Source organism: Trematomus bernacchii, unplaced genomic scaffold, assembly GCF_902827165.1.
Source record: "Trematomus bernacchii unplaced genomic scaffold, fTreBer1.1, whole genome shotgun sequence".
NCBI classification, from domain to species: domain Eukaryota; kingdom Metazoa; phylum Chordata; class Actinopteri; order Perciformes; family Nototheniidae; genus Trematomus; species Trematomus bernacchii.
Genome location: NW_022987593.1, coordinates 6,330,154 through 6,347,740, shown reverse-complemented (window position 1 = coordinate 6,347,740; position 17,587 = coordinate 6,330,154). Strand labels below are relative to the sequence as shown.

The window sequence follows — 17,587 nt, the reverse complement described above, 5'->3', positions numbered from 1 at the left end:
GGCAAACATGACCGTTTCTCAAGGTTTTCTTTCGCTCAAACATGTTAATATGGAAAAGACCACATGTGCGTTGTATCTTGAAGAATACATTAAGTTAAAACAACATATATATATTTTTCTGGTGTACATCGCGGTATATTTTCGAGTTTACGAGGAGCAGCGAAGGCAGCAGAAGCCCCATGACACCGTTCCGCGGGAAATTCAGTACTGGGAAGATTTCTTTTGGATTAGTAACATACAAAAGCGCTTTATAGCATCCTGTAACGGAAAACCCTATTGTCAGTGATCGTTTCTGGTTCGACTAACATTACACAATGGTAAGTAGACGTTTACCTTTTCTTGCAAGTGCTCATAGGGACGTTAAAGGTAGCATTACCAAGCAAACTGCTAGCGAACGGTAACATCAGCTTCAGCCATCAACCGGAAATAACCTGTCAATTTAATCACATTATGTTTCTGAGTTAGCATTAACATTTTAAAGCTGATTATATGCTTAGAATGGATACACTTAACACAATAACCTTAGAGTTAACGTTTTAGTGCTAACTTCTAGCACTTCACCCATCACACTAACCTTATTAGGTTCTTTTTATACATCCATGGGGTGTACAAAATAAACTATTTAATAAAGTGTAAAATAATCAAAACAAGACGTACTGGGTCGTGTCCATTATTTTACAGAAACTTAAACCTTTTAAAATCTATAATTTCTTCTCCCTCGCAGAGTACACTGTGGCTCGGTGCTGCCCTTGGTGCCCGGAAGCTGTAACACAACAACACTGATAGCTTTGATTTAATGATTTTATTTGATACTATTTATTGATAAGATGTATTTGATAAACTCACTAATAACACTGCACTATTGTCATTACATACTTCAAAACAATATATACAGTCTATGGTCAAAACACGCCGAAGGTTTATGTCCATTGTGGTCTGCTAGCAACCCTTGTTATAAACACATTAAAAGCAGGTGTTGGATTAGCTATGACAACATGCTTTTGCTCTATTGGTCATTAAGAGTTTAAATAAAAATATAATATGATGCATGGTAATTAAGGAAAGGAAAACGTCAGATTTGTTGGCAGATCATTCTAGTGCACTGTAGTGATTAAAACAACCCATAATAAAGTAGCCTTTGTTTTCTCATAGCAGTGAGAAATGGTAGAGTAATAAGAAATAAATACAAAGTAGAATAATAATAATAATAATAATGGAGATGCATTGACCTGTGCATTAATAAGCCAACAACACAGCATTTATTCAACCTGAACTTTTTAAAGTGCTGCGAATGCTATTTATGGTTCATTATATATTGACGTTTTGATCCTTGCTGAATAGTGTTTATCAGTCCCTCATGCTGTTTTTACTGCCACTTTCACTTATTAAATGACTGTGTAGTACATTTGCATATAAGTTGCTTATGTTCAAATGACCCTGCCCTGATGGGACATGAAACTATCTGTTACAGTCAAAGAAGAAAGGACTAAGTTTGGATGAAAAGAGAAGTCGCATGATGGAAATTTTCTTTGAAACGGTAAGAAATAAGAACAACATTAACATAATATGTGGCCTCAGTATTCCCTTTTTTGGTCAAATACACTTTGCACACAAAACTCGCTGATCACTGTACTTTCTTGTCAAGGTTCAAGGTTCTTTATTTAGTCATACGAACATAGCTACAGTGTAGTTATGCCGATGAAAATCTTATGTCACAGGCTTCTCCAACAGTGCAACACAAAACACAGATAAACAGAAAAAATATAGTGCAAGTAAATGGTAAATGGTAATACAAAAAGAAAAATAGTTTCAAAAGTGAAATAGTGCAATAAGAGTCTATATGCAAGTTATTGAAATAGGATATATAGGTAAATAGATAAATAATTTTAAAATAATTTTTAAGTAGCAGCCAGATGAATGTTATGGATGTTATTTCAACAGTTCAGGTGTTTAACAGTCTTATTGCCTGTGGGATGAAACTGTCCCTGAGTCTGGTGGTTTTAGTCCGGATGCTGCGGTAGCGCCTGCCAGACGGCTGCAGACAGTACAGTTTGTGGCTGGGGTGATGGGGGTCTTTTATAATCCGGAGGGATTTCTTCCTGAGCCGCTGGGAGTAAAGGTCCTCCATGAATGGCAGCTCCGTCCTGGTGATGTTCTGTGCAGTTTTCACCACCCTCTGTAAAGCCTTAGGGTTGAGGGCGGTGCAGCTGCCGTACAGTATGATTATGCATTTTAATTGAATTTAACACAATTAAATAAGTATTTAATCATTATCCCTCATATTGATTAGGCTGTCTTATTGTGAAGAAGACGAAAGCCAACTTGCAAACTGCTACCAAAGGATTACTCTCTTTCATACACATACATATCATAACTAAACGGACTGGCCTAACAATGGCTTTAATGTGCTTAAAAAGGGAAAGTTGAAAACATTTTAGCACTAAATAAGGTTGCAGATAGATGCTAAATTGTTCCTTTTTCGACTGTACCGTGATTACAAATCTTCAATATATTCTCTTCTCAGAAAGATGTGTTTCAGCTGAAAGACATTGAGAAGATCGCCCCCAAGCAAAAAGGCATAAGTGAGTATTGATCCACCGCTTTGTATGGTACTTTTTGGTTTGCTCTTGTATGTGTATGTGTTTCCCTTGCTGGTGTTTAAAGGTTTGTGGAGTCATTACTATATTTTTAGAAAAGAAAAACATGATTCTCAGAGCTAAGTCTGAACAGGAGACACTCGAGGGATTTCTAATGGCAAAGCATAAAAATGTTGGAACTGATTATTCTCTTATTTTCATAATTCTTCATCCAGTCAGTCTGCAGATTGTTAAGAGGTAATTGACAGTGAACAGAGCTGTTAATTGTTGCAGTACACTTTACTTGAATATGCATTTTAGCCTAAAAGAGTATTTTAAGTAAATACCAAATATGATCTGAATAAAAAACATGAAGGACTTTTAATCTACAATGTTTGTGAGATCAGCAGAGAATTTCTTTACGTTTTCAACACGTTCTCGACAGGTGAACAATAGATATAAAACTGTAGTGCTCTTAAAATGTCATACATGGGGTATGGATGCATTGATACCAAGTTTTGTCTTTAATAAGTAATATTCTATCAGATTATCTCCAAAGACAATACAGTCGGTGTGAACAGGCACTGCACCCTCATGCTTTCTTGAAAACATTGTGGTGACATGCTTGCAACATGGCCATGGCAACCAGGACTAGCTGTTGCCATCTTAACTGTATTTATTCTGCAGAACCAGCCTTATCAACAGCAGCAATCTCACAGTGCAGAGAACCATTGAAAGCTTTTAGTTTTAAATGAAACACATTTCCTCATTGTCAAAATTGAGCTTAGATTAAAGAGGGGAACAAAAACACGATCTTGCATTTTTAAGAGCTGCAGAGGAACAAAGCTGTGTTGTGTATGTTTGAGTGGACATAACATTAATCTAGAGAAACTGGATCATGTTGCTGTGATTAAAAGCACATGTTTTTGTCCCCCTTACTTGGGCATGATATAGTTACTAAGTGATGGGGGAGGGGGCAACAAGAGTTCTGCACTATGGGCACATGTTCCTGTAGAAGGGGGGGAACATGTGAGAAAAGAGGCCAAGAAAGCGATCTCAGCTACTTTAAACAAATAGTGGTTATACAATACTGGTAACCATTAAAAAGCAGAAGTTGAAAAAAGGCCAAAAAAGCTATCTGAGTCACATGAACAGAAACAAGACCAAGGACTAGAGTCAGGCACATACAGAGTTTGTTTGATCCATCCAGAGCGTCTTTCATTTTCGCATCTCGTTTTTATTTTTGCTCCTGTTCAACATCCAGCTCAGCCCTTAACACAGCAGATAGGCTCTTTCAGTTTCACAGTGAAGCGTGGGAGTATCACATTTCACCGCTGACACTGTTCAAAAAGGAACTCCTCTACTGTTACATCCTCTCATGCAATGTTCTCTCAGATAAGCATGAAACAGCCCGATAGGCAGCAGATGTGAGGGTGAAGATGTGCGAGCATTCGAGTGGTACGCCTCGCCAACAGGAAGAATTAGACCTTCTTGTATTTTTCAAAATCCTCAGTAAAAATGCAATGTTAAACCTAACATCCGAACATCACCTTAAGTCTTCTCAGCGTGTAACAATCAAACCTCCTGTATAAATCAGTCGTGCACAAATCAAATCAATAATCCACAAATAGCTGCTGGAGAGTCAGAGGAATGATGGAAAATGAAGGAGTGTGTATGTGTAATGTAGGAGGTGTGTTTTCCTCTCTCTGCTGCTTTAAGCTCCCATGAGTGTGAAGGACGTGCTGCAGAGCCTGGTGGATGACAACATGGTGGACTCTGAGAGAGTGGGTACGTCCAACTACTACTGGGCCTTTCCCAGCAAGGCCCTGCACGCTCGCAAGAACAAACTGGAGGATCTGGAAAGCCAGGTGAAGACGCTCGGTGTTAAAAAACAACCTTATATCTCAAAAGCTGCAAATGTTATTAAACAAAACAGAATGGATGAAGAACATCTTGCGCTGTACAGAACAGAGACTGTTCTCGTACAGAGACTGTTCTGTATAGCATAACAAGAGATGATAATAGATTTTTCCATCAAAACAAGTGGATAAGATAGATTTGAACCAAAGCTGTGGTCTCTGTGTCAAGAAGACTCTGCTTACTGTAGTGCTTCTGGTAATAGAATGACAGGAAGAGGCAGTGGATGAATTATAATGGATATCTTTCATCATAGTGTTTTGGTTTCATATTATTTCCCCAATGTTTTTATTGATAATAAACAGAGAATTCCTGCCAAAAAATACAACTATTAATAACTCAGCACTGAGATTCTCCCATGTTGCACTTGGTGGCTTTGCTGGGAGATTGGTAGTGTCAGAAGTATCACTCCTTGTCTCGGTGTTCCTCGCTGTGTGCTGCGCTCCCTCTCCTGTTGCATGGCAGGCAGATGGTGAGAGGGTGGCGACTCCTCAGAGAGCGATGGCCTCCACGTTTCTACAACAGAAGTGAAATGATCTAGAGCCGCAATCTGTCACTAAATAATAACATATCATTTATACATTACACAGACATGGATGACATGCCACAGCAGATGATCAGTATAATAAGTGTCGTCTGGTCATGTGGAATTAAACTGAAGTGATATTATCTATCAACACAGCAATGTCAATTGTATGAATGATATCATGACTATAATGAAGTGATGGCTCTAAATTGTACATTAGAAAAAGTAAATAACAACAAATAACAACCCCGCTTCCTTTCTTTCAGACTAGAGCATGCTTTGACAGTCTAATGCACAACATAATTAGCTTCTACCATCAATAAACCTCTAGCCTCTAATGCACTGGTGAGCAATCATAGGAAACTGAGATTTTTGGGAGGTTTACATAACGCTTAAAAGCTACAAAAGCCAGATTATCTTCTGCTCCCTTGTCAAAGATGTGCTAACTAATGTTGATTTGTTATCGTTCAGGACATTATTGTGTTTTCTCAGCAACTGTTTCCCCACTTTGAAGTTGGAACATAATATTATTTCATGCCAGAAACAGGAAAATGTGTTTTGTTTACATGGTTTTCCTTGGTGGAAAATGTGTGTGAAATGTGCCTAATGTTAGACTATTTAACTTTCCAGATCTCTGAAGCAAAGCAGCGAAAAGCGTCTGTTCAGAAAGCGGTTGAAAAAGCGAAAGTAGGACGTCAAGACACAGTAAGAACCTTTTCATCAAATGTACCAAAATCATGATGTATTGTGAATGAAATGTGCTAAAAATAATAATGAATCTATTAGAGTTACACTCATAAAACCCAAATGATGTGTGTGTGTAGAAGGAGAGAGGCTCTCTGCTGAAGGAGCTGCAGGCTCTGAGAGAGGAGCGGACGCAGCTGCAGGCCGAGCTCGAGAAGTACAGAGAATGTGACCCCGAGGTCGTCGAGGAGATGAGTGAGTACAGACGCAACGTGACTGCTTTCTTTTTCATTTTCAAAGAGTTTGTTTAAAGCATTTCGCTTCAATCAAGTCACCTATGATCACTGAACAGAGAAATATATCTTCCTGTAAAACGTAATACAATCCAGCTTCATAAAGTGACTCAGTGAAACTCTAACTGTTTGAGACCATGTCAGAGTGCTGGTGATTCACCTCTATGAAACTGAACTGAGTTGTGAAGTTATGTGAGAATGGATTATATTTAATATGTTGGGTCAACAACAACCATAGCTGCTGTATTGGACTGCATTACATTAGACAAAGCTTCCATTTGACTGTTCATTGAGTGTATGTAGTGACTCATGATATAGGCAGCGTAGCTTAACAGCCACTTCAGTACAAAGCAGATACACAAGGAATTCATTGTTGAATTTGTCTTGTGCATGTAATGTCAAATGAATTGTTGCCACTGGATTTTAAAGCATGTATGTATTCTGTAATCTCTATAGATATTTGTGGGAGGTTTTGACAATTACCAGAAATATCTGACAATATAGCTTGTATCTAGTGAAATAATGCTAAAAAAAAATGTTTTTCTAAACAAATATGGAGACTTGATTCCAACATGAGGTGGCTTATGAAGGCAGATGGTGTTTTTTGTTACATTCAGTAATGATCTCTATAAGAAGAGAGGCAAAGGTGGTCAACGTTAGTGAAACAAACCACTTGAGGAGCTGGTTTCACACCCCATAATGAATACTGAGTTGTGCCTTAGGTGCTGGACAATTTCAGTTCAGCCTCCCACTAATTGTCACAAATAGCAGTGATAAAAATAGGACTATGATACAGTTGGCAGACATTTTTTAAGCTTGTACATTTTTCAACATAGACTTACTGTAGGTACATTAATGAAAACTGTACCAGAAAAGAACTGCAAAGAAGTCCAGTAAACAAAACCCTTGACTCATAGTGCTAAAAATAACATAGGCAGGAAGTGTTAAAAACCATTCTCTCCTCACACATGACATTGAACATGTAGCTGTTCCTGGCTGTTGAGAAGGCTCTAACCAAGGTATTCAAATAAAGAAAAGCTTGTGTTGGCGAACAGAGACGGACCACATTTATATGTTGTATGAACGTGTATATGCAAATCCTCCCAAACACAGAGGAACATAGTTAATATGACATAACTAAAGACATGATTTAGTTGTGCAGGGTCTGATTAAAGGATGTCACGTCATACTGCTGTGAACGATCATGTATTTGGTCTGCAGGGTCACAGTTTCTCACGGTTTGAATCATATGTGAACAAGGAAGTGAAAAGTTGATTGCAAGTGGTCTTTGCTCAACATTTGAAATACGCTCTGATGTCAGTATTTAACCGTCAGCTGGAACCACAAACTGGTGACATGCAGGTACGAGACGATATGAGTGTGAACAGTGAGCAGCTTCCTGCTGAGACACAGACCTCTGCTTTTCAGCTCTTAAACTTGCATGTCAGTTTTAATTGCTCTCTAAATGAGCAGTGTGACCTCTGACCTCTCAGCTCTGAGGGTTTGGAGTTAAAAGCTTTTTATGGCGAAGACAAGGCCACTGGCCATGACTTATTGACACACCTCTTCTATAATACGTCCCCACAATGCACACAGCCATTAGTGGTATTACAAAAATCTTACACCGCCTTGAGTTCTTGTTACAGCTGACCTGTGGTGAAGGGGGGGTGTTACCTTATGTACACATGTGAGATGTGTGGTGTCATAAAAATGTCTGCTTGGTTTACCTGCACCTCCCTTTGTTTCACCAAGCATGCACTTAGTCTGCACACACACTTCTGCTGTTTTTTTTCCACTTCAGCATTACATTAATATTATGTCTTCTACTGACAACAAAAGAGACATGCAGGCAAATCATTCCTGGCTAATGTAGTTGATATCAAAATATGAGTTCAAGTTCAAATAACTGTTGTAGCAATCTTACAAATAAAGTAATTTGATTCACTTATGACCAAAAATGTCTATGAAGACTTTCTACCATAGATACCGTTATCGTTTTGTATCTAAGTTTAAGATGAAGTTCCAGTATTGTAAGCATTTACCACAGTACTTGCATTTGTATAATCATGGCTACATTTCTCAGAGGCTTTATCCAGAAAGGTCCTTAATTTGACCGTAAATAGAAAGTCAGTTCAGAGCAAAAGACCAAATTAGTTTCTCAGATCATATTTTTTTGTTTTGCTGTTCAAATAATTTTTTTAATGTGGCCAGAGTCAGATCCCAGAGTAGTGGGATTGTAATATAAATGGCTTCACTTGAATGGATTTCATCCAAAATATTACGATACCATCTACATCTGTTAATGTCAATGCCTCTCCACAAGAGTTCTGTATGTATTCAATGAGTAACTCCTGCCAGTGCTGAATTGGGTCATACTGTATGTCAATAAAATCAGACCTGTATCTGAATTACGACCACATACAGTAAGGAGGTCCCAATCACACTTGTAAAGACAAGAGATCCATGTGATTCCGGCAGTGGCTCAGTCAGTCAGTAGGGGCTTGGACTGTGAGCCGTAGGGTCGCCGGTTCAAGTCCCCGACCAGACCTAAATATGGAGTGTGGACCTCTACTTGGAGAGGTCCCAGTTCACCTCCTGCCCTGCCGTGGTGCCCTTGAGCAAGGCACCGGACATCCCCCTTCCCCCCTCACTCCAATGTACAATAGCTGCCCACTGCTCCTCGTACTAGACTCCTGGTACTAGGATGGGTTAAATGCAGAGGCCAAATGTCACTGTGTGTGCTGTGTGCTCTGCATGTGTGACCATTAAAGAGGGTTTCATCCCTCCGATTATATTCTATTCTATTTGTACTTTTCACTCTGAAAAAACAGATCTGAGTCATTTGCGGTCTATGGTCTGAAACGCAGCCTAAGTACCTTAAAAGGAGAAAAGCCAATGTGATATATTTTACGACAGCTGTGGTCTGCCAACTATTCTTTACACTTTATGGTAGATACATTACAAATGTGTTTTAAGGTTGGTGCCAAAACGTGCTTAAAATCCAGAAAAAACACCCATTCCTTTAACATTTATATTTGTTTCCCTGCCCAGAGAAATGACTTCATGATCACGTTGTTAAAGACTCTGCAGGAGCTCGGCCTCTGGTGCTTGTGATACATTCATTGCCAAGCGTAATCACTGCAACAGCTGTTGGATAATAGATCTCAACCTCAGGAAAAGTGGGGAAAGGAAAAACTGCCATTTTTTTATTTTGAAATATTGAACTGTTGATAAAACATTTAGGCTAAGTATAATACATGCAAGTCTTACATATCACATAAAAGGAGGCAGAGATATGAATTTTCTTTTTGTTTCCAGAGGGTATATACAGACTTCAGGGCCTTCATATTATTCAACTTTAATTGATCCCCTCTGTAAGTAGAGGCTTTTGTATGAACTTGTTTGGAAATGGGGCAGAGATATTCATGTTATCTTTACATCCAGAGGGTAGAATCCAGGGCCTTCTTATTTATTACCTGTCATCTATCTTCTGTGTAAGCTGAGGCTATTGTGAAAGTTCAGTCTCTCATCTTTCTCTGTACATACTTCTCTAAATGTTCTGCTCTACTTGTATGTGCACAGATAAATCACAGAGATTCAACAGATAAACCCATTAGTTGGCGAGAAGACAAACTTCCTCTTACTTTAAATCATGTGTTCTTTGCTTGTCTTATATGTTCTTCTTTTATAACTACCCCCAACCCTCCCCCCACACACACACACACACACAGCTTTGATAACAGATAACGATCTCCCGTCAGTGCAGCTTGAGTTATGCTCAGAGAGATTCTATTCCTGTGTGTGACTTTATGTTTTGTCTGCTGCTGAGGAGGCTTGGACTCGTCTTGCAGGATGGGCTCAGACCTGTTCCCCCAGAAGTGATACTCATTTGTTCAGAGACTATTTTTAAGTAGATGTCTGTTGGAACCCATGGTCAAAGTTCATTTAGCAAATAATACTTCTGTACTTTTATTTAAGTGACATTTTATTATGCAGTATTTCTTCCACCACTGTTCTAACAATAATACACATACATTTTGACCACTTACCCCTTTAATATATTGAATGGGTATTTAAGATTTTGAATGATAAATAAAATATTTCACAAACAATATTCCTTAATTTCACCTTCGGCACATGTAACCAACACCAAATATGTATTATGTACTAATTATTGGCTATTGGATTTATTTGAGATGACCTCTGCTGTGCGCATGTTTGACAAAGATTGAATGATTTGACAGTGGTTGCTAAAATGATAGAAACAAATATGCAAGTCCAACATTTGAATGTATTTGACTGTAGTCGCTGTGTTTTATCCTATTTAATGTATTATTTAAAGCTTTAACGTCATACATGCTCACTGTCGGGTCCACAAAACATACAGTATAAGTGGCAACAAGTTGACAAATAACATTTTCATTCAAGTTGCATTTGTCATGTCAAATTGTTTTACAGTGGTGACCGCACCCATACAGTAGATACCAATAAGCATATGTGGCAAAAGGTGTGGCTAAAAAAACAAAACACCAAACATGGGAAGGGCAAAAAACACGTGAGAGAAAACACAGCCACAGGTATTTCAGGTATGACACATTATGAAGAGCAGTTGGACTTATTTACAATCATTTTGAAGGAGAACAACAACAATACACAGATGTATGGATGATTTTGGAGTTCTTAAATTACTTAGTTACCAAAGGTAAACATAGTTTGTGATCGTCTTTGTTGTCCTTCCCAGGTTGTAGCAAACTACCGTGATGTATCTGGTTCAGATAAGCAGAATAGAACATTAGTCATGTAGCCAAACGCAGGCCCATTCACAGGTCTATGAGTCAGAAGTTATGCAATTGAGTCCCTCCCACTTGCAGCTGCTTTTTCTTTTTCTTGCTATTAATGTTTGTTTTTATCCTTTCAATCTCAATTAATGCTGAAATGATCATTGCTGACAGTCAATGACATTGCTACTGTTCAAGTCCTTGAAGCAGATCACTCTTCTGGTTTTCTTTTTAAAGACAAATCAAGGAGAAATCAGCCAAAACCTGCTGTAATCTGAGCACATCTGCAGTCTTCATAGCACAGCAGCCACAAAAGTGTTGGTTTAAAACCTAGACACTCGATGATGTTACCTGCTGTTGTTTCAGGATTCAGTTTTATTGGTCACTAAATATTTCCCTTAAAGCTTGAACACAATCCCAGCACGTTGCTCAGATCTACGTCAGGTTTCTCGATGGGTTTTTTCTAGCTGCAGCTGCAGGGGAGGTTTAGGCTCAGCTGTCCACTTGGATTTCATAGTACTCCACAACTTGTTCATACAGTATGACCGTAGCAATCCAACCATCACTTCACCGACCACACGTTCCTATATAAAGGACATTGTTTAGTGCCAACCTTCATTTATGTTCCCAGTATTTTCTGTCTTGTGTTCAGAGTTTTGTGGCAGTAATTGAGTTTACTAGACGTGGAGTAAATTTGTTGCAGAAAACATTTTCTACTCTGAGGTCAACAGCATGTCAGCTGGGTGTTCTCATGAGGCAATTACTCCACATTGCTTTTTTCACATTGGCACAATGTCCACAAAACAAACATATGCCTTAAGGAATTTCAACACAAAATGAACACTGCTTCCCTCATCTAAAACATAACTCTTTTATTCTCTGTACACAGCATAATTAAGTATAGCTCCTAATTATATGGGTAATCTTGTGTTGTGGCGTTGATTTTTAGTTGGTGTCTTCAAATTTCAATCACAGATGATGTCTTTTTTCAGAAATAATGCATGACTCACTCAATAGAAGTATCATACATGAATCTAATAAGATGAAATGTCTCATTACATTTTAATTGATTGCATGTAGTATTTTCTGTCCAGTATAAATAATAATTAACTCTTAAAACACATTGCATAAATAAGGAATAGCGCACATGTTGATCATACATTTTGTTTTGCAGGAAAGTCAAATGGTGTCGCAAAAGATGCTGTTTCCAGGTGGACAGGTGAGTTATTTTATCTTTTTAATAAAAGCACATTTATCAAGTAGAATTGAGCTGCAACAATTAGTTGATTAGTTATACAGAACAATTCATTGGCAATGATTCTGAAAGTTGTTGGTTTAACTGTCTTGCATATTAGTACATTTAGTCATTTGGACTTGATAACATCACCTTGGGTTTTAGGAAATTGTGATGATTTTCTTTTTACAGCAGCCAGTGGTTGAATTTTCAGAACAGATTAATGGATATGCAAAATTATATTTAGGGATGCAATTTATGGTCGGATTATAAACAAATCAGCAGATTATTTGTTTGATTACACTCTTCTCATCCTTTGCTCTTTAAAACATTGGTAAATGTCAAAGTGTTCGAACCAACAGTTCAAAATCAAAATGTGTTCAGGTTAATCTTGTATACCCCAAAATAACCATCAAACCCTCACATTTGAGAAGCTGCACCTTGTACTGTAAACATTTTTCATTCTTGGAAGGAAGGAATACCTAAAACAATACATGTTCTGCCCCTCTAATCATAAATTGCCGATTAACTCAACAATAATACAGTTATCACAGAAAGTTGTCTGATATTCAGCACAGAAATAACTTAAGGATCCCAGTGGGAGGTTTATTTCCATTGATTACTCTTTAGAGCATCGAGCTGTAAGGGCACTTTGTGTCACCTCCCTGCAGTCAACACTTATGCTCTCTGTGTGCATTCATTGACCTCAGCGGTAACCTTGGCGACAGCTGACCCACGGGGATCATGGTTACCAGCGGGACCTGTGGTGTTTTGATTCTTCAGGGTCAACATTGCCTGTAACCCGTCTTCAAATCACGGTGTCGGTTTTTGTTGGCACATTTCGTCTTTACTTCCATAGAATTATAGTCCTTTAAAGACACTGTGAGTCATAGGTGCCTCTTCCATGATTTGTTCTTCCCTCATCCGGTGTGGACAGAGCTAGACAGATTCATAAAGTGTTCACACAGAAGCATGTACAGCAGATTTCTGAGAACAAGTACAAGCTTTACTACAGTACAAGCTGTAAAGTTCACAGCTGTCCTGTTACAAGCACAATTTCCTTAGTCCTTTCAATCAGCTGGATTTTACCGCTGCCAAGGATATTGTGTTTTACATCGCAGATTTTTGTCTGATTTGTGTTTCAAGATTACGAAAAAAAACCTTTGTAGATCCCTGTTCTTTCTACATTACCACTTAAAACCCATGCACACACCAAAGTCAGTAGAGCAGCTTTGAAAACCTAGGAAACTAAACAGAAGGTCTGCACTATTCCATTGTAGTTGCAATTGTTTTACTCTATTGTTGCATTTTCAACTAAATCCAAACAGAAAAGCCAAGTCTACAATGTTTGCTGGAAAAAGAGGCTGTGTCCTTGTGTGCCTCTTATTCAAAAAAATATATAGCTGGCGTTATTTTTGCTTATTACAACAGACTCCTGCAGTCTTATGTAACAACTCCCCCTTCATGTATTAAAGTGCCTGTGGCTATAGCCTTACTTTTCACAAGCGGTGTTGTGCAGCTTTACCTGTAGCCTCGTCGCACTGAGACACACCCACACAAAGAGACTCGCATACAAGCCCTGACACCATTCACCACTCACACATCTTGAGTACAGTGATCCTTCAGGACTCAAGCGAAAGGCATTACTAATAGCAGGATTCAGAGTTTATTGACTTAAGATCTTGATAAAACTGGTGTTAATCTAAAGGGAGCTATTTGATTTCCTCAGTCAACCGGTGACACATCCACAATCTGCCGCTTTTTAATGACTCTGAAGTAGAAGTAGTTGAAATGTTTGGCAATGATTCATGCATAACTCTACTGGAAAGATTAAAGGGATCAAATCAGCACAAAAACTGTGCACCACTCACATCACAATCAGAAGCTCTGTCAAAGAGGGCCCCTTCTCTCGTTAACAGCTTCAACCACATTCATTCTTCTGTAATTACCCAAATAACCTGGAAAACAATCTGTCTTCAGAAGTGTTCAGATGGTATTAATCAACATTTCAGCCAAAATACCTCAACCTTTATCAAAACAGCATGGAGTTAGTGCTTCAGAACAGTATTACAGATGGTTTGTTCTTGGACTCGACCATCATTCTCCAATTCAAGAATCTAAATATAATTCAAACTATCTAAAATACTATGTAAAAAACTGGAAAGGCCATTGCATCAGTAATAATAATAATAATAATAATAATTCATGGCATTTATTTGAGAGCTTTTCCAAGTGCTCAAAGCGCTTTACATTACATTATATTACATATATTATACATCAATACTGTGGACAATACCCACAGTATATTCTTGGCTCAATTTTATTTTTGTTTTCAGACAATGTTTTTGCCATCAAGTCATGGACGAAGAAGAAGTTCAACTTTGATGACAGCCGCATGAACAAAGCCTTTGGGATCCCAGAGGATTTTGACTACATGGAGTGACTGCCAGCATTTCTACAGGGGTTCATAATCACAAAAAAGGGAACAAAGGCCTCAGTTTGAAGGCAGTTACCCCGGTCTCAGCAGTTCTAGTTTATGTTCTGTGTATAAGAGTTATATGAAAGTCCTTGTGTGGGCTTGAAGGATGGATATCAGTAGTTTTGCTGTGGCAGATGGACTTTATCAGCTGATATGTTGCTTTGGTGAAACCAGAGAAGAGCAGCACAACCATTAGTGGCCCGAAGGGTGAAGGGGTTCTGTGATGAACACAATCTAGCCCCCTGACTTTCGGGACACCTGTTTGCATGGAAACTGAGAGCCCTAAGTTGATGATGGAAAAGGAATCAACCCTTAACTCATCTGTGTATCGTATGATCTAATGTATATGGTTTAAACAGATGTTGAGGAATCAAATGATTGCGATTTTTCTTTAAGTTTTAGTTCGGCTGGGACAAAAAAAGTAAAAAAGCTTTTGGCTACATCCAGTCCTATTTGTTCACAAAAAGAACCCTGGGACTGAAAGGGATTTAAACTACAGAGAATGTGTTTGGGATATGTTATGTTAACAAGTGCTATAAATATTTAAAGTACATTTACTTTTCCAGGACCTCTTTTCTCTTCCTGCAAATAAAATGTCCTTTTGAGTTTTGCAAAACATTTTCGGCAGTCGCATTCATTCTAAAACATTGTGCACAGTGCAAGTAAATGTTTTAACACCCTCCTATTTTTGTGCTTGAATTTTTTCAATAAATTGCAACTGAAATATTGGGATTTCAAATGTTTATCACAAAAGCACAACATAATTTTCCAGAGCTGCACACTCACTTTCTGTATGACCAAAAAAGGATCACTGTTGTCATGACATGTCGAGAATGACTGCTGCCCTGCTTATTTCCTCCCTCTTTCCTCTGTCAAACCAGATGCAAAACAGGTAGTTGTCAGTTCTGTGTTCACTCAGTGACCTAGTTGATGAAACCAATGTGTCTGCGTTTGTTGACTTAATATTTTTAAATGTGGTTCGTGCTCTTCCTGTCTTATACATCAGTTTAGTTTTCTTTCCAGTAGATGATTGATATGCAAACATATTGTAAGTTCTCTGTTGATCGTGACTTGCTTTTTATTTATATGTTGCTTAATTCAAGTTATCTGTAAGCCATTAAAGAAGAATAGTTAGTATTTGTTAACAAATGTTATGTGCCAAATATATCTATCCTTGCAATCTCACCATAGCCTAATGAGTGTCCTGTTTATGTTATGTTTAATGCTTCCTAAAGCATAAGTAAAGTTATTAATTCTAAAGATAATCTAAAACTTAACAATGTGCAGATTTAAATGTCTGCTTGTTGCAGCATGGTAAGGTGGAGCTGACACACCCTCAGAGTAACCTGAGTGTGTGTGTGTTCATGTGTGTACCTGCCCAACCTGTCCCGACTGATTCACGAGTCAAACACTGAATGTCAAAGCTCTCCTGGAGGGCTGTGCATAGTTTTTACCTCACTGTTGCTCTCTTAAAGAGGATTGTTTATTGCAGCTTCTTTGGTTAAACATGTATTATCATCACAAAAGGCCAACAATACAATAGCAAACCCACTAAATACCTTCACTCAACCTAGCTGTATCGGCTTAGTAAAAGGACATCATTAAATAACACTATGAATTAATAGGTTTTATTGACTGTAAGGTAAATATAGATTTATACAAATGTAATGATATAAATATGAAAGTACTAGTACAACAATGTATAAAAAGTCCCACAAGTATAGGCTACTGCATTCAAAATCCTACTTTAGTAAAAGTATCTATTGGGCCTCAAACATTATATATATAACGTTATATACATTTAATAACATGTACTTGTATTAATGTCAATTTGAATATATTTTGAAGCTAATGCTATACTTTCACTTTAAAAAAAAAAAATCTCCCTCCAAAATGTGGTGGAGTAGGAGTATACTGTAAAGTAGCATGAGATGGAAATACTAAAGTAAGAATCTCAAGTGTGCTTAAATGCAGTACTTGAATAAAAGTACTAAGTTACATTATTATTCTAGAGCTGAATTATATCATAAAATAATTTCTTGCTTTTGTAATGTAAAAAGTAACCAACAATTTCAACAGTGCAACATTTCCCTCCAAAATGTGGAGTAGAAGTAAGAAGTAGCATGAGAAGCAAATACACAAGTTAATTATACACGTATCTAAGATTACTCATTTAATTGTGTTAAAGTGCACCTGCAAGAGTGAAAAGTGCATTATTCGCATATGAAATATGCGAAAAGTGCATTATTCGCATATGAAATATGCTGGTTTAGAAGTATCAAGTAGCACGAAAAAATACTAAGTATAATAAGAACCTCACATTTGTGGCTTTTAGTAACCCTCCATCACTCCGTGTTTGTGCACATGTATATCTTCGCATTTCTTTCGTTTTACCTTCAGCAACAGACACGTAAACAGTCTTGTTGCTGGTGTCAGTGGTGTTGCTGGTGTGTCAGTGGTGGTGGTGTGTCTTCTCTGCTCAATGTGTGTGTGAGCAGCGGGGAGGGACGGAGGGAGGGAGCTCTGCTGCTGCTGCTGCTGCTGCTGCTCTGCTCTCCAGCAAGAGAAAGAAAGACCAACGCAGCGAAACACACAAGTAGGCTGCTAGCTGAGAGGGCAGCATGGCGGGGCTTCAGGACTTCAAACAAGGCAGCCACTGTCACAGGAAAACATGGATCAATATACTATTAGGAATACTACAATTACTTTTACTCTGCGTACAGCACGGAGGGGCTCAGCTGCAAGGTTTGTGCTCACCTTTATTCTCCTCTTCGGGGGTGTAACGTTCAAACGACCGTGGCAGAAAATGAAGAAAAAATGTAAAATCGTTAATTTAGCTAGACTGACTTGTCAGTAACTAATACACTGGGTATGGATTACAAGCTTTATTATCTACACATCTTATAATAATAAGATGTGCGGAATTTTTTTTTTAAGTAAGCTTATTATGATTTTTATTTTCCCTGGCAGAGCTAATGTTTTGTCAGCCTGCTAGTTCATGCTAGCTGCCAGTTCCCGTTGCTGTTTGGTTAAACGAAATGATAACTTGTTCAGACAGGGAAGTCACCTATTATCAGGTCTTAAACAGGGCACTTAGTGG

General features: G+C 38.2%; 2 protein-coding genes across 2 annotated transcripts in view; both read left to right on the top strand.

Moving 5' to 3' along the window:
• The first annotated feature begins 1 nt into the window (after nucleotide 1).
• mnd1 (meiotic nuclear divisions 1 homolog (S. cerevisiae)) lies at nucleotides 2-15,214 on the top strand. Its single transcript, XM_034129280.1, has 8 exons — nucleotides 2-317; nucleotides 1,472-1,537; nucleotides 2,525-2,582; nucleotides 4,296-4,444; nucleotides 5,650-5,724; nucleotides 5,844-5,958; nucleotides 11,949-11,993; nucleotides 14,345-15,214. Exons 1-8 carry the CDS (start codon nucleotides 315-317, stop codon nucleotides 14,449-14,451), a joined length of 618 nt encoding a protein of 205 aa, XP_033985171.1. The 5' UTR covers nucleotides 2-314; the 3' UTR covers nucleotides 14,452-15,214.
• Nucleotides 15,215-17,038: 1,824 nt separating this feature from the next.
• Nucleotides 17,039-17,587, top strand: part of tmem131l (transmembrane 131 like) — a 29,613-nt gene continuing 29,064 nt past the window's right edge. Inside the window, 1 exon segment of the mRNA XM_034129553.1 lies at nucleotides 17,039-17,232. Coding sequence (XP_033985444.1) covers nucleotides 17,109-17,232 — 124 coding nt within the window. The 5' untranslated portion in view covers nucleotides 17,039-17,108.